The sequence below is a fragment of the Cherax quadricarinatus genome, chromosome 6 (assembly GCF_038502225.1).
Source record: "Cherax quadricarinatus isolate ZL_2023a chromosome 6, ASM3850222v1, whole genome shotgun sequence".
NCBI lineage: Eukaryota > Metazoa > Arthropoda > Malacostraca > Decapoda > Parastacidae > Cherax > Cherax quadricarinatus.
This window is the reverse complement of record NC_091297.1, coordinates 49,667,561-49,686,405: the sequence shown is the minus strand read 5'-3', so window position 1 is coordinate 49,686,405 and position 18,845 is coordinate 49,667,561. Positions and strand designations below refer to the sequence as shown.

Here is an 18,845-nt window from a genome sequence, read left to right as displayed (position 1 = left end):
GTATGCATACATACATAACACCTCTTCTGAGCATTTTTCTTGGCAGTAGTAGGGGGCAGTTGTATGGGGTAGTGATCACCAGGCCTGAAACGAGATGACGTGTGTGGGCGCTGGTCTATTGCAGGAGTTGCTCCTTGGTACTTTGCAATTATTTGTCTGATTACTGACAGGCAAAGTTCACAATATTTTGGTGTTTTGTTGGTCTTCAACTTGTATATGTTAAAAGCATTTAGCATAGAGATATCAACAAGATGGAAAAAAGTTTTATATACCACTTATAACTCTTGCGTACACAGTCTGCAAACCCAATCTGCATGTCACATTTGTCCACTAAGCACATATTGAGGTTGTAGTCCATGACAGCTGCAGGCTTTAGAAAGGGTTCATTGGTCTCTCTGTTGTCCCTGCCACTGGGTACCATTTCGTTTCTGTGAACTGATGTCAACAATGTGACATCACGTTTGTCATGCCACCGAAATGCCATGATGTCATTGGCAGCAAAGGCTTGCACCTCACCTCTGTGAGTGCCAGCGTCGAACCTTGGCATATGTTTACGATTACAACGCACTGTGCCACACACGTCTGTCAAGTTCACTCGCAAGAAATCACTGAGTAAGGGGCTTGTGTACCAGTTATCAGTAAATAACATATGCCCCTTACCAAGATATGGTTCCATCATTGTTCGAACCACATCACCAGAGATACCCAATAACTTCATGGTATCTCTCAAAGTATTACTGCCGGTGTACACAATGATATCCAAAACTAGACCACTTCTGCAATCACACAGTACAAATAGCTTTATACCAAAGCGTTTCCTCTTGCTTGGTATATATTGCTTGAATGAGAGTCTTCCTTTGAATAAAATCAAGGACTCATCAATAACAAGCTTCCTGAAGGGATAAAAACACATGCAGCACTTTTGCTTCAGGTACATAAACACATTTCTGATCTTATATAACCTGTCGCTTCTGACAGGCCTGGTTTTGTCTGAAAAGTGTAACATACATAACAGTATCAGGAAACGATTGACACCTATAATGTCACTAAAACCTGGAGTTGAAATCAGGCGTTCTGTTGCCCAGTATGTGGTGACAGTGTGCTTATACACATGTGGCATAAGCATTATTGTGGCAAAAAACAGGTACATCTCTGCCACAGTTGTCTCCTTCCACTTGTGTAGCCGTGATTTTGGTGAGAGAATTGTATTTGCCATGGTGTAATCACAGTATGTGTTTGTTTCCCTGACAATGAAGTCCATCAGGGGTTCATCGATGAATAACTCAAAGCAGTCCAGTTCACTGGCATTGTTCCCAAGTGGACAAGATGGCTTTATTCCACTTTGTGCTTCATCAAAGTCATGGGGACTGGGAACAAACTCGTCACCGTCCTGCCAATCCCAGATGCGGTCTGCTGGTGGGGTCTGGATATTGTACCGTGGTTGTGGTTGTGCAGGTTGTGGTTGTGCAGGTTGTGGTGGTGCAGGTTGTGGGAGTGTGGGGTAGGGTGAGGCTGGTTGTTGTGCAGAGTTAGCAGCGTGGGTAGTAACGTGGCCCGCTGATGGTGCCACATGGGCCGTGCCACCCTCACTATCACCACCACTGCCTGCTCCATCACTCACATCATTCATACCCATTGTTACAATATCGTCATCTTCACTATAAGGTCGTGGTGTAGGGCCACGGGATGTGCTCCCAGAGTTTCTCCTTCCCCTTGGAACAACATATGAAACACTACCAGACCGCATGCCACGTCGTACATACTGCCGCTTCACTGGGGAATATTCATTCTCACTGTCACTAGAACTGCTTTCAATGACCTTGAAATCACTATCACTATCACTGCTAACATCTGGGTGTTGTACATGACCAAATAGTTTCCTCTTTCGTCCTGGTACAGGCAAATGTGAACGTGAACAAGCCGGCCCAGCACCAGAGGTGGAAGGTTGTGGGTCATCTGGGTTTTCATCACTAATTACGTTATCCTGGGCACTTTTTCCGGTAGCACTCACTTCAAAACCCTGGAATTCACTGTCACTGACATTTTCATCGCTGTTAGAGCTATCACTTGGGAACAAAAGACCTCCAATCCGCCGAGGAGTGAGGAACTTCTTACCGAGAGGCATGGTGAAAATGGACTAACAACATGGCGTTCCCACAATGCACCGCTGGGTCCCAGATTTTTTTCACAGGGTGCACACCGACCACTGAGACCCATTCTCTTTCATGTAGGCCTACCAGGCCTTTCCCGCTTGATTTGAAGCCGCTAGAATTTGTGCGTATAAATACGTCAGAAACAGTCAAAGGGTTAAAAACCATTCGTCTCCATTCACTCCTATCAAACACGCTCACGTACGCCTGCTGGAAGTCCAAGCCCCTCGCACACAAAACCTCCTTTACCCCCTCCCTCCAACCTTTCCTAGGCCAACCCCTACCCCGCCTTCCTTCCACTACAGACTGATACACTCTTGAAGTCATTCTGTTTTGCTCCATTCTCTCTACATGTCCGAACCACCTCAATAACCCTTCCTCAGCCCTCTGGACAACAGTTTTGGTAATCCCGCACCTCCTCCTAACTTCCAAACTACGAATTCTCTGCATTGTATTCACAAACTTACACTAAGGATATGAGGTGGGGTGCTGGAAATAGTAAAAAACTTTTTTTATGAGAAATCAAGTGCTAGAACTAGTAGAAGTGTGTAAAGACTGGTTTGGACAGAGGCTGGGGATTGGCATCTCCAGTATTCTATACATGATTAACACAGAAATTTAAACTTTTCTGCCATGACAGTTTTCATTTGTATAGTTATGTTGTGCTAATGCACAATGAATATAAGCAGCATGCTAAAAATATCTAACCTAGACAGGACTTGTAGCAATGGCTTTAAGTTGGAAAAATTCAGATTCGGGAAGGATATAGGAAAGCACTAGTTTAGTAACAGAGTTGTGGATGAGTGGAACACACTCCCAAGTACCGTCATAGAAGCTAAGACATTGTGTAGTTTTAAAAATAGGTTAAATAAATACATGAGTGGGTGTGGGTGGGTGAGAGTTGGACTTGACTAGCTTGTGCTACTAGGTCAGATGCAGTACTCTTCCTTAAGTGAATGTGACCTGACCTGAATAGATTAGGGCACTGGCTTAAACCAGTAGGAGAAATGGATCTGCCTCGCATGGGCCAGTAGGCCTGCTGCAGTGTTCCTTTTTTCTTATGTTCTTATAAAAGATTTTACAAACCATATAGAGTACAGTGGAACCCCAGATTTCGTACTTAATCTGTTCCAGAAGGTCAGTCTAAATCTGAAACATACAAAAAACCGAAGTAATATTTCCCATAAGAAATAATGTAAATACAATTAATCCATTCCAGACACCCAAAAATATTAACAAAAATACATTTTTTAAAGAATAACTATAGTTTTACATAAAAAAAACAATGAGAAATAAATATAAAGCACTAATGAAATGGATAAATGAACATTTAAATCACTATTACATACCTTTATTGAAGACCCTTCTGGCGCATGGAAGAAGGCGAGGAGGGGAGAGGGAGGAGAGCTTACTGTTTGGAAGGGGAATCCCCCTCCATAAGGACTTCAGGTATCAAAGCCCAATCCAGAGTTACTTCCCTTCTTTGTCTTTTACTGGCAGTGGACCCCTGTTGCACTAAAAATCTGTTCAGAGAGCTCTGTTTCTGGCGTCTCTTTAAGATTTGCCTAAATGGGACAGTATTGTCACTGAACATGTTGCAGATACGGCTTGTATCAGCTCGGTCAGGGTGATATTTTTCCACAAAAATTTGCACCTCATTCCACTTTGCACAAATGTCCTTAATCACTGAAGAAGTTACCTTCTCCCCTTGCAGCGCCTATGCTGGCCTTAAATTCACTAACAGAAGCACACGTTCCAGGCTTTTTCTTTACGAGATCCGGATGCAACTGCTTTGACTTTTTGCAAATGATCGACTCCACAACACTATCTCCCGCTAACTGTTTTTCGTTGATTCACATCAACAACAAATTCACATCTTCGACTGTTTGTGATCCTTGTTTCGTTAGCATATTTACCCCTTTTATAGGTAGTAGGTTGGTAGACAGCAGCCGCCCAGGGAGGTACTACCGTCCTGCCAAGTGAGCGTAAAACGGAAGCCTGTATTTGTTTTACATGATGGTAGGATTGCTGGTGTCTTTTGTCTGTCTCATAAGCATGCAAGATTTCAGATATGTCTTGCTACTTCTACTTACGCTTAGGTCATATTACACATACATGTGCAAGCAATATACACACCCCTCTAGGTTTTCTTCTATTTTCTTTCTAGTTCTTGTTCTTGTTTTTTTCTTATCTCCATGGGGAAGTGGAACAGAATTCTTCCTCCGTAAGCCATGCGTGTTGTAAGAGGCGACTAAAATGCCAGGAGCAAGGGGCTAGTAACCCTTTCTCCTGAATAAATTACTAAATTTAAAAAGAGAAACTTTTGTTTTTCTTTTTGGGCCACCCTGCCTTGGTGGGATACAGCCGGTTTGTTGAAAGAAGAAAGAATTTACCCCTTTTGCAACTTCAGCTTCCTTGATTTCTAGTTTCTTTGCCAGGATGGAACAGATTGCTGATTTCAACTTCCCATACATCCTGGCAAGCTTGGCTAATCGTAAGCCACTTTTGTATTTTTCTACAATCTCTTTCTTGAACTCTATCGTGTTTCTCACCTTCTTTACCAAAGGGGTGGCACTAGGAACTTTCTCTGGGCCCATGGTGGCTTATTTCACAGTCGCACTCAATAATCGAGCGAAGTAATGCTCACTCGACCAGAGACAGATCCAGACTGAGACACGTATGCGTGAGTGGCAGCGTCCTGGGTGGGCAGACGCGTCTGATATATACAATTTCTGGGTGGAGGTATGAAATCCAGACCAAAATTTCACCCAAAAGAAGTGGTCTAAATCTGAAACGTACCATATTCGGTGAGTACGAAATCCGAAGTTCCACTGTACTGTGCTGTACCTCCACGATAATAGGTACTGTACTGTGTAACTTATATACAGTCAACTAACCTGAGCTACACAGTACTTAATTAACTTGACAGAAGGAACATAAATTTCTTGCATATAGCTTCTTCCTTCATTTTCAGTTTCTCTTGTAAACTTTGCAACTACATTCACAACATCACCCAAGAGAAGTGGAATGTGAACATTGGCCAGAGCAACAATCAATGCACTCTGCAAAGATCAAATTGTATAACACATAGCATCACAAATAATTTTTAATTAAAAAATGAAATAGATTAAGATATATGAGCTAATAATAAAAATATGAACATAATTAAAAAAATATACTGCACAAGTACTGTATATTCAATTACATTAAATATGGTTTCTACACTAGAGAAAAATAAAGTAACAGGTTTTTCATTTACCTAGAGAAAACATAGAAATCTAAGGATGCAAAACAACGATTAGAAGTCAAGAATAACCTAACTTCATAGATTTTACATACTCTTAACAATATCCACATTACTTTTCTTAATAAGTCCCAAAACTTTTATAAAACACAACGGACCAATATACAACCTACAGCTCACTAAGTCCATATTTAAACCTATTGATGAAGCAAGTGAATATGAAAAAATAACAAAAAAGATGCTCTTGAAAAATAACAAAAAGATACTCTTGAATAAAAACAAACATATTAAACAAATTAGGGACAAAAGCTGAAAATATAAAATATTCATAAAACTTACTGAAACTAAAGGCTCAACTAAGAGACTCAAATAAAATACCCACACCATTGACATAACACTGGTTTGGGTATTTGATATCCCAGATACCCAAACTAGTGTCAATCCCACTCTTTGTAGCAACTTTATTTATTTACTATATAATGGCTGCTTGATTATCCAGCCTTAGTATATCCACATTCAAGGAGCGAGGAAGACAGAGGAGAGGTGGGAGGTGGCAGGAGGATGGAGAGGTGGCATGGGGGTAGGAAGGATGGAAGGGAGGTAAAAAGGGTGGCAGGGGGGTAGGAAGGGTGGCAGGGGGGTAGGAAGGGTGGCAGGGGGGTAGGAAGGGTGGCAGGGGGGTAGGAAGGGTGGCAGGAGGGTAGGAAGGGTGGCAGGAGGGTAGGAAGGGTGGCAGGGGGTAGGAAGGGTGGCAGGGGGATGGGGGTGTGGCAAGGGAAAGGAAGGAAGGAAAGAAGGAAGGAGGGATGTCTCTTAGTTCCAGTCTGCCCAGAACACATTTGGTACATACAGTGGTCCCTCAATAATCGTCCGGCCTGAAAGTCGTCCATTTCAGAAATAGTTCCGTTATTTCGTCTAAACATTGGCTCGCAAATGATCCATTAACTCGCTAATCGTCCTTCGTCCGGGATGGGTACTCACGCTCTGAGCCGCCTGGGCCTGCCTTCCCAGCCAGTGTGCCATTGTTTACCAGTGAGCGACGGTCCTCTCACACGCTCCTACGAAATATTGCATAATATTCCATTGATTTTAGTGCTTGCAAGTGCTAAATAAGCTACCATGGCTCCAAAGAAAACTTCTAGTGCCAGCCCTTTGGTAAAGAATGTGAGAAACACATAATTTATGAAAAAGTTTGTAGAAAAATACAAAGGTGGTGGTGGTAGAGTGGAAGCAGTTGTGATAGTGGTTGATGGTGGTAGTGATGGTGGTAGAAGGTAGTAGTGATGGTGGTAACAGTTGTAATAGTGGTAGAAGGTCGTAGCGATGGTGGTAGAGGGTTCCTTCTTTAGTGATTCAGCGATTCTACCAACTTCTCCAATGTTGTTGGAGTTATATAGGGCTACAGAAAACACCGCCGCCTCAGCTGCTGCTTCACCACCATTATGGACGGCTTACACTCAGTAGCCCTTATATACCCAACAACAACACAACACAACACCTCTTGTGACATACGTAATGACTTATTTTATTCATTCTAGAGTATATTCCATGTTTCTATGTTATTAATATTGTTTATTATGTCATATTAGCTGAATTGTGATAGATAAATAAGCCATAGAGTTGATATTAGTATCATATTCTCCAACAATAAACTTGCCATCCCTCCCTCACACAAACAAATCTCCATTAAGAACATAAGAAAGGAGGAACACTGCAGTAGGCCTGCTGGCCCATACTAGGCAGGTCCTTTACAATCCTTCCTACTAAGAACATAACAATGGAAGAACACTGCAGGTCTATTGGCCCATACAAGGCAGGTCCTTATCAAAATGACCTCTACCCAAAGCTACCCAAGAATTTACTCGCGTACCCAATGACACAAATCAAACTCAGCTCCTCCAACTCACATATTTGTCCAATCTCTTCTTAAAGCTACCCAAGGTCCTAGCCTAGATCACCCTACTGGTAAGTGTGATGTTAAATAAGAACTTAAGAAAGTAGGAACACTGCAACAGGCCTCCTGGCCCATACTAGGCCGGTCCTTCACAAATCCAACCCACTAACAGAACAAATGCTACCCAAGCAATAAGCTCAGGTGCAAGTCCGACTCAAATCCAACCCCTCTCACTTGTGTATTTATCCAATCTAAATTTGAAACTACCCAATGTTTTAGCTTCGATCACCCTACTAGGCAGATCGTTCCACTCATCAACTACCCCTATTACCAATGTTCATTTATACATTTTATTAGTGCTTTACATTTATTTGGCATTCTTTTCTGCATGTAAATCTATATTTATGCTAGGGAAGTGACCCCTGAAGTGACCTAGAGACCCTATGGAGAGGGATTCCCCTTCAAAACAATAACCTCTCTTCCCTCTCTCCTCCTCCCTGTCTTCCATTCATCAACAACAGCCTTCAATAAAGGTAACTGTCATGTTGGATGTTCATTCTTTTGTGCATGTAAATCTATCTTTTAGGTAAAAAAAAAAATTGTTGTTGATACTTCTGGGTGTCTGGAACGAATTAATTGATTTACATTATTTCTTATGGGGAAAATTGATTCGAAAATCGTCTATTTCGATAATAGTCCCACTTCCAGGAACGGATTAAGGACGACAATTTAGGGACCACTGTATTTGCTCCCATTTAGGGCAAAAATATCTCTCATTCCTTTCTCCTGGATGGGGGATGACCTTGACCCAAGTATTAACATATCATTCTGATTGCAATGGCAACACTGTTCTGGGCAACAGCACAGGAAGGTGTGGTGTGAAAGAAGTTATCCATAACTTGATAGATTTTTGTCTATAAAATTGATAAGGTTTTAGTGGTCATTGAAAACCTTAAATTCAACTACTACAACATGAATTAAAGATCGTCTACAAGCAGAATGCAAACTGCTGTGAGCACTTAGAAAACACTTTGCAGAAATAACGAGTTAGAGACTGTACCTGGAAATATGGACACCACATAATTTGCATGCTGATATTGTATGCCTATATGGTAGGTATACAATAAAATTTAAATTTATTTGGATTCAATAAAAAATTATATTCAAGCTGTCATTACACTGACAAGCATTTGTAATGTCAAAGGAAACAGAATATACTAATCACATGTAAATATTATTACTAAATTTAATGAGAAAAACTTCCATCTCTCTTTCTAGGTCACTCTGTCTTGGAGAGATGCAGCCGATTTGTCCCAAAAAAATGTAAATATTAGGAGTTTACCACCATCGCAGCTAGGAAATAATGTAGCTGAGGCTTCAGCAACTGCCAAAAAGCAAGCCAGTCAAATGGTGGGTCTACTGAATCCTCAGAGCTCTCTGTTCCATGTAATCTATCACGTATCTCTTGTGTGGGCTGGTTCACTTTGCAGTCCACCTTTAATGGAGTGGTTAAAACCTGAAAAAAAGAAAAACATTCATTAATATATACTGTACTGAATATGTTTTTTTTTTTTTTTATTATCACACAGGCCGATTCCCACCAAGGCAGGGTGGCCCGAAAAAGAAAAACTTTCACCATCATTCACTCCATCACTGTCTTGCCAGAAGGGTGCTTTACACTACAGTTTTTAAACTGCAACCTTAACACCCCTCCTTCAGAGTGCAGGCACTGTACTTCCCATCTCCAGGACTCAAGTCCGGCCTGCCGGTTTCCCTGAACCCCTTCATAAATGTTACCCTGCTCACACTCCAACAGCACGTCAAATATTAAAAAACCATTTGTCTCCATTCACTCCTATCAAACACGCTCACGCATGCCTGCTGGAAGTCCAAGCCCCTCGCACACAAAACCTCCTTTACCCCCTCCCTCCAACCTTTCCTAGGCCGACCACTACCCCGCCTTCCTTCCACTACAGACTGATACACTCTTGAAGTCATTCTGTTTCGCTCCATTCTCTCTACATGTCCGAACCACCTCAACAACCCTTCCTCAGCCCTCTGGACAACAGTTTTGGTAATCCCGCACCTCCTCCTAACTTCCAAACTGCGAATTCTCTGCATTATATTCACACCACACATTGCTCTCAGACATGACATCTCCACTGCCTCCAGCCTTCTCCTCGCTGCAACATTCATCACCCATGCTTCACACCCACATAAGAGCGTTGGTAAAACTATACTCTCATACATTCCCCTCTTTGCCTCCAAGGACAAAGTTCTTTGTCTCCACAGACTCCTAAGTGCACTACTCACCCTTTTCCCCTCATCAATTCTATGATTCACCTCATCTTTCATAGACCCATCTGCTGACACGTCCACTCCCAAATATCTGAATACATTCACCTCCTCCATACTCTCTCCCTCCAATCTGATATCCAATCTTTCATCACCTAATCTTTTTGTTATCCTCATAATTTCAATTTTCTTCTTTTGCACACCCTACCAAATTCATCCACCAATCTCTGCAATTTCTCTTCAGAATCTCCCAAGAGCACAGTGTCATTAGCAAAGAGCAACTGTGACAACTCCCACTTTATGTGTGATTCTTTATCTTTTAACTCCACGCCTCTTGCCAAGACCCTCGCATTTACTTCTCTTACAACCCCATCTATAAATATATTAAACAACCACGGTGACATCACACATCCTTGTCTAAGGCCTACTTTTACTGGGAAATAATTTCCCTCTTTCCTACATACTCTAACTTGAGCCTCACTATCCTTGTAAAAACTCTTCACTGCTTTCAGTAACCTACCTCCTACACCATACACCTGCAACATCTGCCACATTGCCCCCCTATCCACCCTGTCATACGCCTTTTCCAAATCCATAAATGCCACAAAGACCTCTTTAGCCTTATCTAAATACTGTTCACTTATATGTTTCATTGTAAACACCTGGTCCACACCACACACCCCCTACCTTTCCTAAAGCCTCCTTGTTCATCTGCTATCCTATTCTCCGTCTTACTCTTAATTCTTTCAATAATAACTCTACCATACACTTTGCCAGGTATACTCAACACACTTATCCCCCTATAATTTTTGCACTCTCTTTTATCCCCTTTGCCTTTATACAAAGGAACTATGCATGCTCTCTGCCAATCCCTAGGTACCTTACCCTCTTCCATACATTTATTAAATAATTGCACCAACCTCTCCAAAACTATATCCCCACCTGCTTTTAACATTTCTATCTTTATCCCATCAATCCCGGCTGCCTTACCCCCTTTCATTTTACCTACTGCCTCACAAACTTCCCCCACACTCACAACTGGCTCTTCCTCACTCCTACAAGATGTTGTTCCTCCTTGCCCTATACACGAAATCACAGCTTCCCTATCTTCATCAACATTTAACAATTCCTCAAAATATTCCCTCCATCTTCCCAATACCTCTAACTCTCCATTTAATAACTCTCCTCTCCTATTTTTAACTGACAAATCCATTTGTTCTCTAGGCTTTCTTAACTTGTTAATCTCACTCCAAAACTTTTTCTTATTTTCAACAAAATTTGTTGATAACATCTTACCCACTCTCTCATTTGCTCTCTTTTTACATTGCTTCACCACTCTCTTAACCTCTCTCTTTTTCTGAATAGGTGTGCATTAATATTTTTTTAATGTTTTGGCCATCAACCAAAAAAATTAAAAAAAGAAACATTCACCATCATTCATTCAATAGATGACTTGCCAAAAGTGTGTGAACATCACAATTTAAATAACCCTAAACATTGCAACATTCCCTCCCCCTCCTTTAAAGTGTTAGTGCTGTACTCTTCATCTCCAAAACTCTAAGTCTGGCAAACTGATTTTTCTAAATCCTTTTAAGTTACCTTGCTCATATTCCAACAACATGTCAAATCCTAAAAACCATTTGTCTCCACTCAGTCTGATCTAATATGCTTACACACGCCTGCTGGATGCTCAAGTTCCAACCACTATAAACCTCCTTCACCTCTTCCCTTCAACCCTTCCTAGGACAACCACTACCCTTCCTTCTTTCTGCCCTGGAATTATCACCCTCCTAGTCATCCGATTTTTATGCTCCAGTCTTTCTCAACAGTCAAACCAAATGAACAACTCTTCCTCTTCCCTATGAATTATACCTTTTGTAACCCCATATCGTTTTCAAATTTCTGCACTTGAGCATTCAGCAGACTTGTGTGAGGGTGTTAGACTGAAGTGAATGAAGACAAGTGGCTTCTGATACTAGATATTTTGTTGGATTGTGAGCAAGGTAACATTTACTAAGGAATTCATGGAAATTGGTTAGCTGGTATTGAGTCCTGGAGGTAGATGGGGTAGTGCCTACACTCTGAAGGAGGGGTGGGGATGTTACAGTCTAAGAGTCATTTGAATCATGATGTTGGCACATTTTTGGCAAGACAGTGATTGAATGAATGATGAGTACTATTTCCTTTTATTGTGGGTCACCCTGCCTTGGCAGGATATGGCCTATGAGTTAAAAATATTTTTTTTTTATTAACACACTGGCCGATTCCCACCAAGGCAGGGTGGCCCGAAAAAGAAAAACTTTCACCATCATTCACTCCATCACTGTCTTGCCAGAAGGGTGCTTTACACTACAGTTTTTAAACTGCAACATTAACACCCCTCCTTCAGAGTGAAGGCACTGTACTTCCCATCTCCAGGACTCAAGTCCGGCCTGCCGGTTTCCCTGAATCCTTTCATAAATGTCACTTTGCTCACACTCCAACAGCACATCAAGTATTAAAAACCATTTGTCTCCATTCACTCCTATCAAACATGCTCATGCATGCCTGCTGGAAGTCCAAGCCCCTCGCAAACAAAATCTCCTTTACCCCTTCCCTCCAACCTTTCCTAGGCCGACCCCTACCCTGCCTTCCTTCCACTACAGACTGATACACTCTTGAAGTCATTCTGTTTCGCTCCATTCTCTCTACATGTCCGAACCACCTCAACAACCCTTCCTCAGCCCTCTGGACAACAGTTTTGGTAATCCCGCACCTCCTCCTAACTTCCAAACTACGAATTCTCTGCATTATATTCACACCACACATTGCCCTCAGACATGACATCTCCACTGCCTCCAGCCTTCTCCTCGCTGCAACATTCATCACCCATGCTTCACACCCATATAAGAGCGTTGGTAAAACTATACTCTCATACATTCCCCTCTTTGCCTCCAAGGACAAAGTTCTTTGTCTCCACAGACTCCTAAGTGCACCACTCACCCTTTTCCCCTCATCAATTCTATGATTCACCTCATCTTTCATAGACCCATCCGCTGACACGTCCACTCCCAAATATCTGAATACATTCACCTCCTCCATACTCTCTCCCTCCAATCTGATATCCAATCTTTCATCACCTAATCGTTTTGTTATCCTCATAACCTTACTCTTTCCTGTATTCACTTTTAATTTTCTTCTTTTGCATACCCTACCAAATTCATCCACCAACCTCTGCAACTTCTCTTCAGAATCTCCCAAGAGCACAGCGTCATCAGCAAAGAGCAACTGTGACAACTCCCACTTTATGTGTGATTCTTTATCTTTTAACTCCACACCTCTTGCCAAGACCCTCGCATTTACTTCTCTTACAACCCATCTTTAAATATATTAAACAACCAAAGTGACATCACACATCCTTCTCTAAGGCCTACTTTTACTGGGAAATAATCTCCCACTTTCCTACATACTCTAACTTGAGCCTCACTATCCTCGTAAAAACTCTTCACTGCTTTCAGTAACCTACCTCCTATACCATACACCTGCAACATCTGCCACATTGCTTCCCTATCCACCCTGTCATACGCCTTTTCCAAATCCATAAATGCCACAAAAACCTCTTTAGCCTTATCTAAATACTGTTCACTTATGTGTTTCACTGTAAACACCTGGTCCACACACCCCCTACCTTTCTTAAAGCCTCCTTGTTCATCTGCTATCCTATTCTCCGTCTTACTCTTAATTCTTTCAATAATAACTCTACCATACACTTTACCAGGTATACTTATCCCCCTATAATTTTTGCACTCTCTTTTGCCCCCTTTGCCTTTATACAAAGGAACTATGCATGCTCTCTGCCAATCCCTAGGTACCTTACCTTCTTCCATACATTTATTAAATAATTGCACCAACCACTCTAAAACTGTATCCCCACCTGCTATTAACATTTCTATCTTTATCCCATCAATCCTGGCTGCCTTACCCCCTTTCATTTTACCTACTGCCTCACAAACTTCCCCCACACTCACAACTGGCTCTTCCTCACTTCTACAAGATGTTATTCCTCCTTGCCCTATACACAAAATCACAGCTCCCCTATCTTCATCAACATTTAACAATTCCTCAAAATATTCCCTCCATCTTCCCAATACCTCTAACTCTCCATTTAATAACTCTCCTCTCCTAGTTTTAACTGACAAATCCATTTGTTCTCTAGGCTTCCTTAACTTGTTAAACTCAATACAAAACTTTTTCTTATTTTCAACAAAATTTGTTGATAATATCACACCCTCTCTCTCATTTGCTCTCTTTTTACATTGCTTCACCACTCTCTTAACCTCTCTCTTTTTCTCCATATACTCTTCCCTCCTTGCATCACTTCTACTTTGTAAAAATTTCTCATATTCTAACTTTTTCTCCCTTACTATTCTCTTTACATCATCATTTCACCAATTGCTCCTCTTCCCTCCCGCACCCACTTTCCTGCAACCACAAACTTCTGCTGAACACTCTAACACTACATTTTTAAACCTACCCCATACCTCTTCGACCCCATTGCCTATGCTCTCATTAGCCCATCTATCCTCCAATAGCTGTTTATATCTTACCCTAACTGCCTCCTCTTTTAGTTTATAAACCTTCACCTCTCTCTTCCCTGATGCTTCTATTCTCCTTGTATCCCATCTACCTTTTACTCTCAGTGAAGCTACAACTAAAAAGTGATCTGATATATCTATGGCCCCTCTATAAACATGTACATTCTGAAGTCTACTCAACAGTCTTTTATCTACCAATACATAATCCAACAAACTACTGTCATTTCGCCCTACATCATATCTTGTATACTTATTTATCCTCTTTTTCTTAAAATATGTACTACCTATAACTAAACCCCTTTCTATACAAAGTTCAGTCAAAGGGCTCCCATTATCATTTACACCTGGCAACCCAAACTTACCTACCACACCCTCTCTAAAAGTTTCTCCTACTTTAGCATTCAGGTCCCCTACCACAATTACTCTCACACTTGGTTCAAAGGCTCCTATACATTCACTTAACATCTCCCAAAATCTCTCTCTCTCCTTTACATTCCTCTCTTCTCCAGGTGCATACACGCTTATTATGACCCACTTTTCGCATCCAACCTTTACCTTAATCCACATAATTCTTGAATTTACACATTCATATTCTCTTTTCTCCTTCCATAACTGATCCTTTAACATTACTGCTACCCCTTCCTTAGCTCTAACTCTCTCAGATACTCCAGATTTAATCCCATTTATTTCCCCCCACCGAAACTCCCCTAACCCCTTCAGCTTTGTTTCGCTTAGGGCCAGGACATCCAACTTCTTTTCATTCATAACATCAGCAATCATCTGTTTCTTGTCATCCACACTACATCCACGCACATTCAAGCATCCAGGTTTTATAAAGTTTTTCTTCTTCTCTTTTTTAGTAAATGTCTACAGGAGAAGGGGTTACTAGCCCATTGCTCCCGGCATTTTAGTCACCTCATACTACACGCATGGCTTACGGAGGAAAGATTCTTTTCCACTTCCCCATGGACAATAGAAGAAATAAAGAAGAACAAGAGCTATTTAGAGAAGGGAGAAAAACCTAGATGTATGTATATATATATGCATGTGCATGTCTGTGAAGTGTGACCAAAGTGTAAGTAGGAGTAGCAAGACATCCCTGTTATCTAGCATGTTTATGAGACAGAAAAAGAAACCAGCAATCCTACCATCATGCAAAACAGTTACAAGTTTCTGTTTCACAGTCATCTGGCAGGCCGGTAGTACTTCCCTGGGTGGTTGCTGTCTACCAACCATTTGTGCCAACATCATAATTCAGATGACCCACTGACTGTAACATCCCCACGTCTCCTTGAGAGTGCAGGCACTGCTTCCATATGTATGTATGCATTTACAGTGTATATGTTTATGGCTCTTTAGCTACTGTGCAGTGTTCTGAGTGAAGAGTTGTGAAAAGGAAACCCACAATAGGCTTTAACATACATGAACTCTATTAATAAAGCATCCTCTAATAAATTTCAAATGATGCAGAGAGGCAGTTTCACTAAAGCTTATACTATATGGTATACCAAAAGTTAAAAAAAAATGCCTCTTTTAACATCTGAGTGAATGACTAAGTCTTACCTTTACACTTAGAAGAGCACCTCCACCCAGTGCTAATTTAATGATGAAGCTGATACTATAGCCATCATGTGAAGCAACAGCTTGGCCTCTTGTTAGGTGGACTTGATGAACTAATGTCTCAACACAGGATAACATTTGATTAATTTACAGTGTAACACATGATACAGAAAACTGCTGAGCTGAAGTACATAATCATATATGGTATTACGGGTTGACCATCACTAATCTGGCATCATCGGGATCTGTAAGGTCCTGGATTAGTGATTTTGCCAGATTACAGAGTGGGTACCTGGAGTTTACCTGGAGAGGGTTTCAGGGGTCAATGTCCCGGCGGCCCGGTCTGAGACCAGGCCTCATGGTGGATCAGGGTCTGATCAACCAGGCTGTTACTGCTGGCCGCACGCAAGCTGACATACAAACCACAGCCCGGCTGGTCAGGTACTGACTTTAGGTGCTTGTCCAGTACCTTCTTGAAGACAGCCAGGGGTCTATTGGTAATCCCCCTTATGTATTCTGGGAGGCAACTGAACAGTCTTGGGCCCCAGACACTTATTGTGTTGTCTGTCAATGTGCTTGTGGAGCCCCCGCTTTTCATTGGAGGAATGCTGCATCTCCTGCCGAGTCTTTTGCTTTCATTGGGAGTGATTTTCGTGTGCAGTTTTGGTGCCAATCCCTCCAGGACCTTCCAAGTGTGTATTATCATGTATCTCTCTCACCTGCATTTGAGGGAATACAGATCAAGGACTTTCAACTGTTCCAAATAGTTTAGGTGCCTTATCGTACTTGTGTGCGCCATGAAAGGTCTTTATACACTCTCCAGGTCTGCAATGTCACCAGCCTTGAAGGGGGCTGTTAATGTACAGCAGTATTCCAGCCTAGAGAGCACAAGCAATTTGAAGAGAATCATCATGGGCTTGGCAGCCCTAGTTTTGAAGGTTCTCATTATCCATCCTATCATTTTCCTAGCGGATGAGGTAGATACATTGTTGTGGTTTTTGAAGGCGAGATCCACTGACATTATCACTCCCAGGTCCTTCACATTACTTTTTCACTCTATTGTATGGTTAGAATTTGTCATATATCCTGACACATTTTTAATTTCTTAAAGTTTCCCATATCTGAGTAGTTGAAATTTCTCCTCGTTGAACTTCATATTGTTTTGAGTGGCCCATTCGAAGATTTGGTTGATGTCTGCTTAGAGTCTTGCGGTGTCTTTGATGGAGGTCACTGCCATGGTAATCTGCATGTCATCTGCAAAGGAAGACATGGAGCTATGGCTTACATCTCTGTCTACGTCAGAAATGAGGATGAGGAATAGAATGGGAGCGAGTACTGTGCCTTGTGGAACATAGCTTTCGACTGTGGCTGCTTGGGGCTTTACTCTATTTACTATTAGTCTTTATGTTCTATTTGTCAGGAAGTTGTAGATCCATCTACCAACTTTTCCCTTTGTTCCTTTATCACGCATTTTGTATGCTATTACACCATAGTCACACTTGTCGAATGCTTTTGCAAAGTCTGTGTATACTACAAGTGTATTTTGTTTATCCTCTACACTCTACAGCATCCAGGACCTTGTCATAGTGGTCCAGTAGCTGGGACAGGCAGGAGCGACCTGCTCTAAACCCATGTTGCCTTGGGTTGTGTAAATGATGGGTATCTAGGTGGTTGGCGATCTTGCTTCCTAGAACCCTCTCAAAGGTTTATATATGGGATCTTAGTGCTCTCGGTCTGTAGTTCTTTGCAACTGCTTTACTGCCACCTTTGTGGAGTGGGGCTATGTCTGTTGTTTTTAGTGTGTGTGGGATGACCCATATCCATGCTCCCTCTCCATAAAATGCTGAAGGCATGCAATAGGGGCTTCTTGCAATTCTTGATGAACACAGAGTTCCATGAGTCTCGGCCTGAGGCAGAGTGCATGGGCATGTCATTAATTGCCTCTTCAAAGTCTTGTGGAGTTAGAATAATATCCGAGATTTTTGAGATGACCAAATTTTGGGTTTCGTTTATGAAGAATTCATTTGGATTGTCGACGACCCTTAGTCTGGGCAGTGGCTCGCTGAACATTGAGTCATATTGGAACTTTAGTATCTCACTCATTTCTTGAGTGTCATCTGTGTATGTCCCATCCTGCCTAAGCAGGGGCCCAATACTGGATGTTGTTTTTTCCCTAGATTTGGCATAAGAGAAGAAGATTTTTTTTTTTTCAATTTCCTTTATGGCTTTTAGTTCTTCCTATGATTCTTGTCTCCTGTAAGATTCCTTCAGCTTAAGTTTGATATTTTCAATTTCATTGACTAGTGCCTCCCTTTGTATTTCAGATATATTGGCCCCACTCAGCAGCTCTGTGACTCTTCACCTTCATCTGTATAGGGAACATCTCTCTTTTTCTAGTTTAAATCTTTCTTTTTCTTAATGGAATGTGTCTTGAGCAGATCTCAAGAACCACAGAATTCAATTTTTCTAGGCAAATGTTCGGATCCGTGTTGTTTAGGATATCTTCCCAGCTTGTTTCATTTAGGACATGGTTTACTTGATTCCATTGTATATTTTTGTTATTGAACTTGAATTTCGTGAAGAGACCTTCATGACTGCTCACATTTTGCTGGTCAGGAGGCCTGTGTATACATGTCTGTACAGTGGATCCCCGGTATACAATATTAATCCATTCCTGAGAGCTCATCGTATGCCAAAATTATCGGAGAGCGAATTAATTTTCCCCATAAGAAATAATGGAAATCAAATTAATCCGTGCAAGACACCCAAAAGTACTATGAAAAAATAAGTTTTACCACATGAAATATTAAGTTTAATGCACACAAACTGAAGAAGACATGCACAGTTAGTAGTACTCTACTAACAATAGAATACATGACACTTACCTTTAATGAAGATCTGGTGATGATTGATGGAATAGGAGGAGGGGAGAGTGTCGAACTTATTGTTTAGAAGAGGAATCCCCTTCCATTAGAACTTGAGGTAGCAAGTCCTTTTCCGGGGTTACTTCCCTTCTTCTTTTAATGCCACTAGGACCAGCTTGAGAGTCACTGGACCTCTGTCGCACAACAAATCTGTCCATAGAGCTCTGTACCTCCCGTTCCTTTACGATTTGTCTAAAATGGGCC

General features: G+C 41.5%; 1 protein-coding gene across 6 annotated transcripts in view; it reads right to left on the bottom strand.

The window, feature by feature from the left end:
* The window catches only part of LOC128694479 (mitochondrial potassium channel ATP-binding subunit), a 348,027-nt gene that overhangs the window by 291,806 nt on the left and 37,376 nt on the right, over window positions 1–18,845 (bottom strand). For 3 of the 6 annotated variants that reach the window (XM_070081553.1, XM_070081574.1, XM_070081563.1), the window contains exons 4-6: window positions 15,721–15,837; window positions 8,631–8,804; window positions 5,048–5,212 (exon numbers count right to left, since the gene is read on the bottom strand). In XM_070081553.1, coding sequence (XP_069937654.1) covers window positions 5,048–5,212; window positions 8,631–8,804; window positions 15,721–15,837 — 456 coding nt within the window. The remainder of the gene's footprint in view (window positions 1–5,047; window positions 5,213–8,630; window positions 8,805–15,720; window positions 15,838–18,845) is intronic. The other 3 variants (XM_070081559.1, XM_070081577.1, XM_070081568.1) reach the window with 2 other exon arrangements.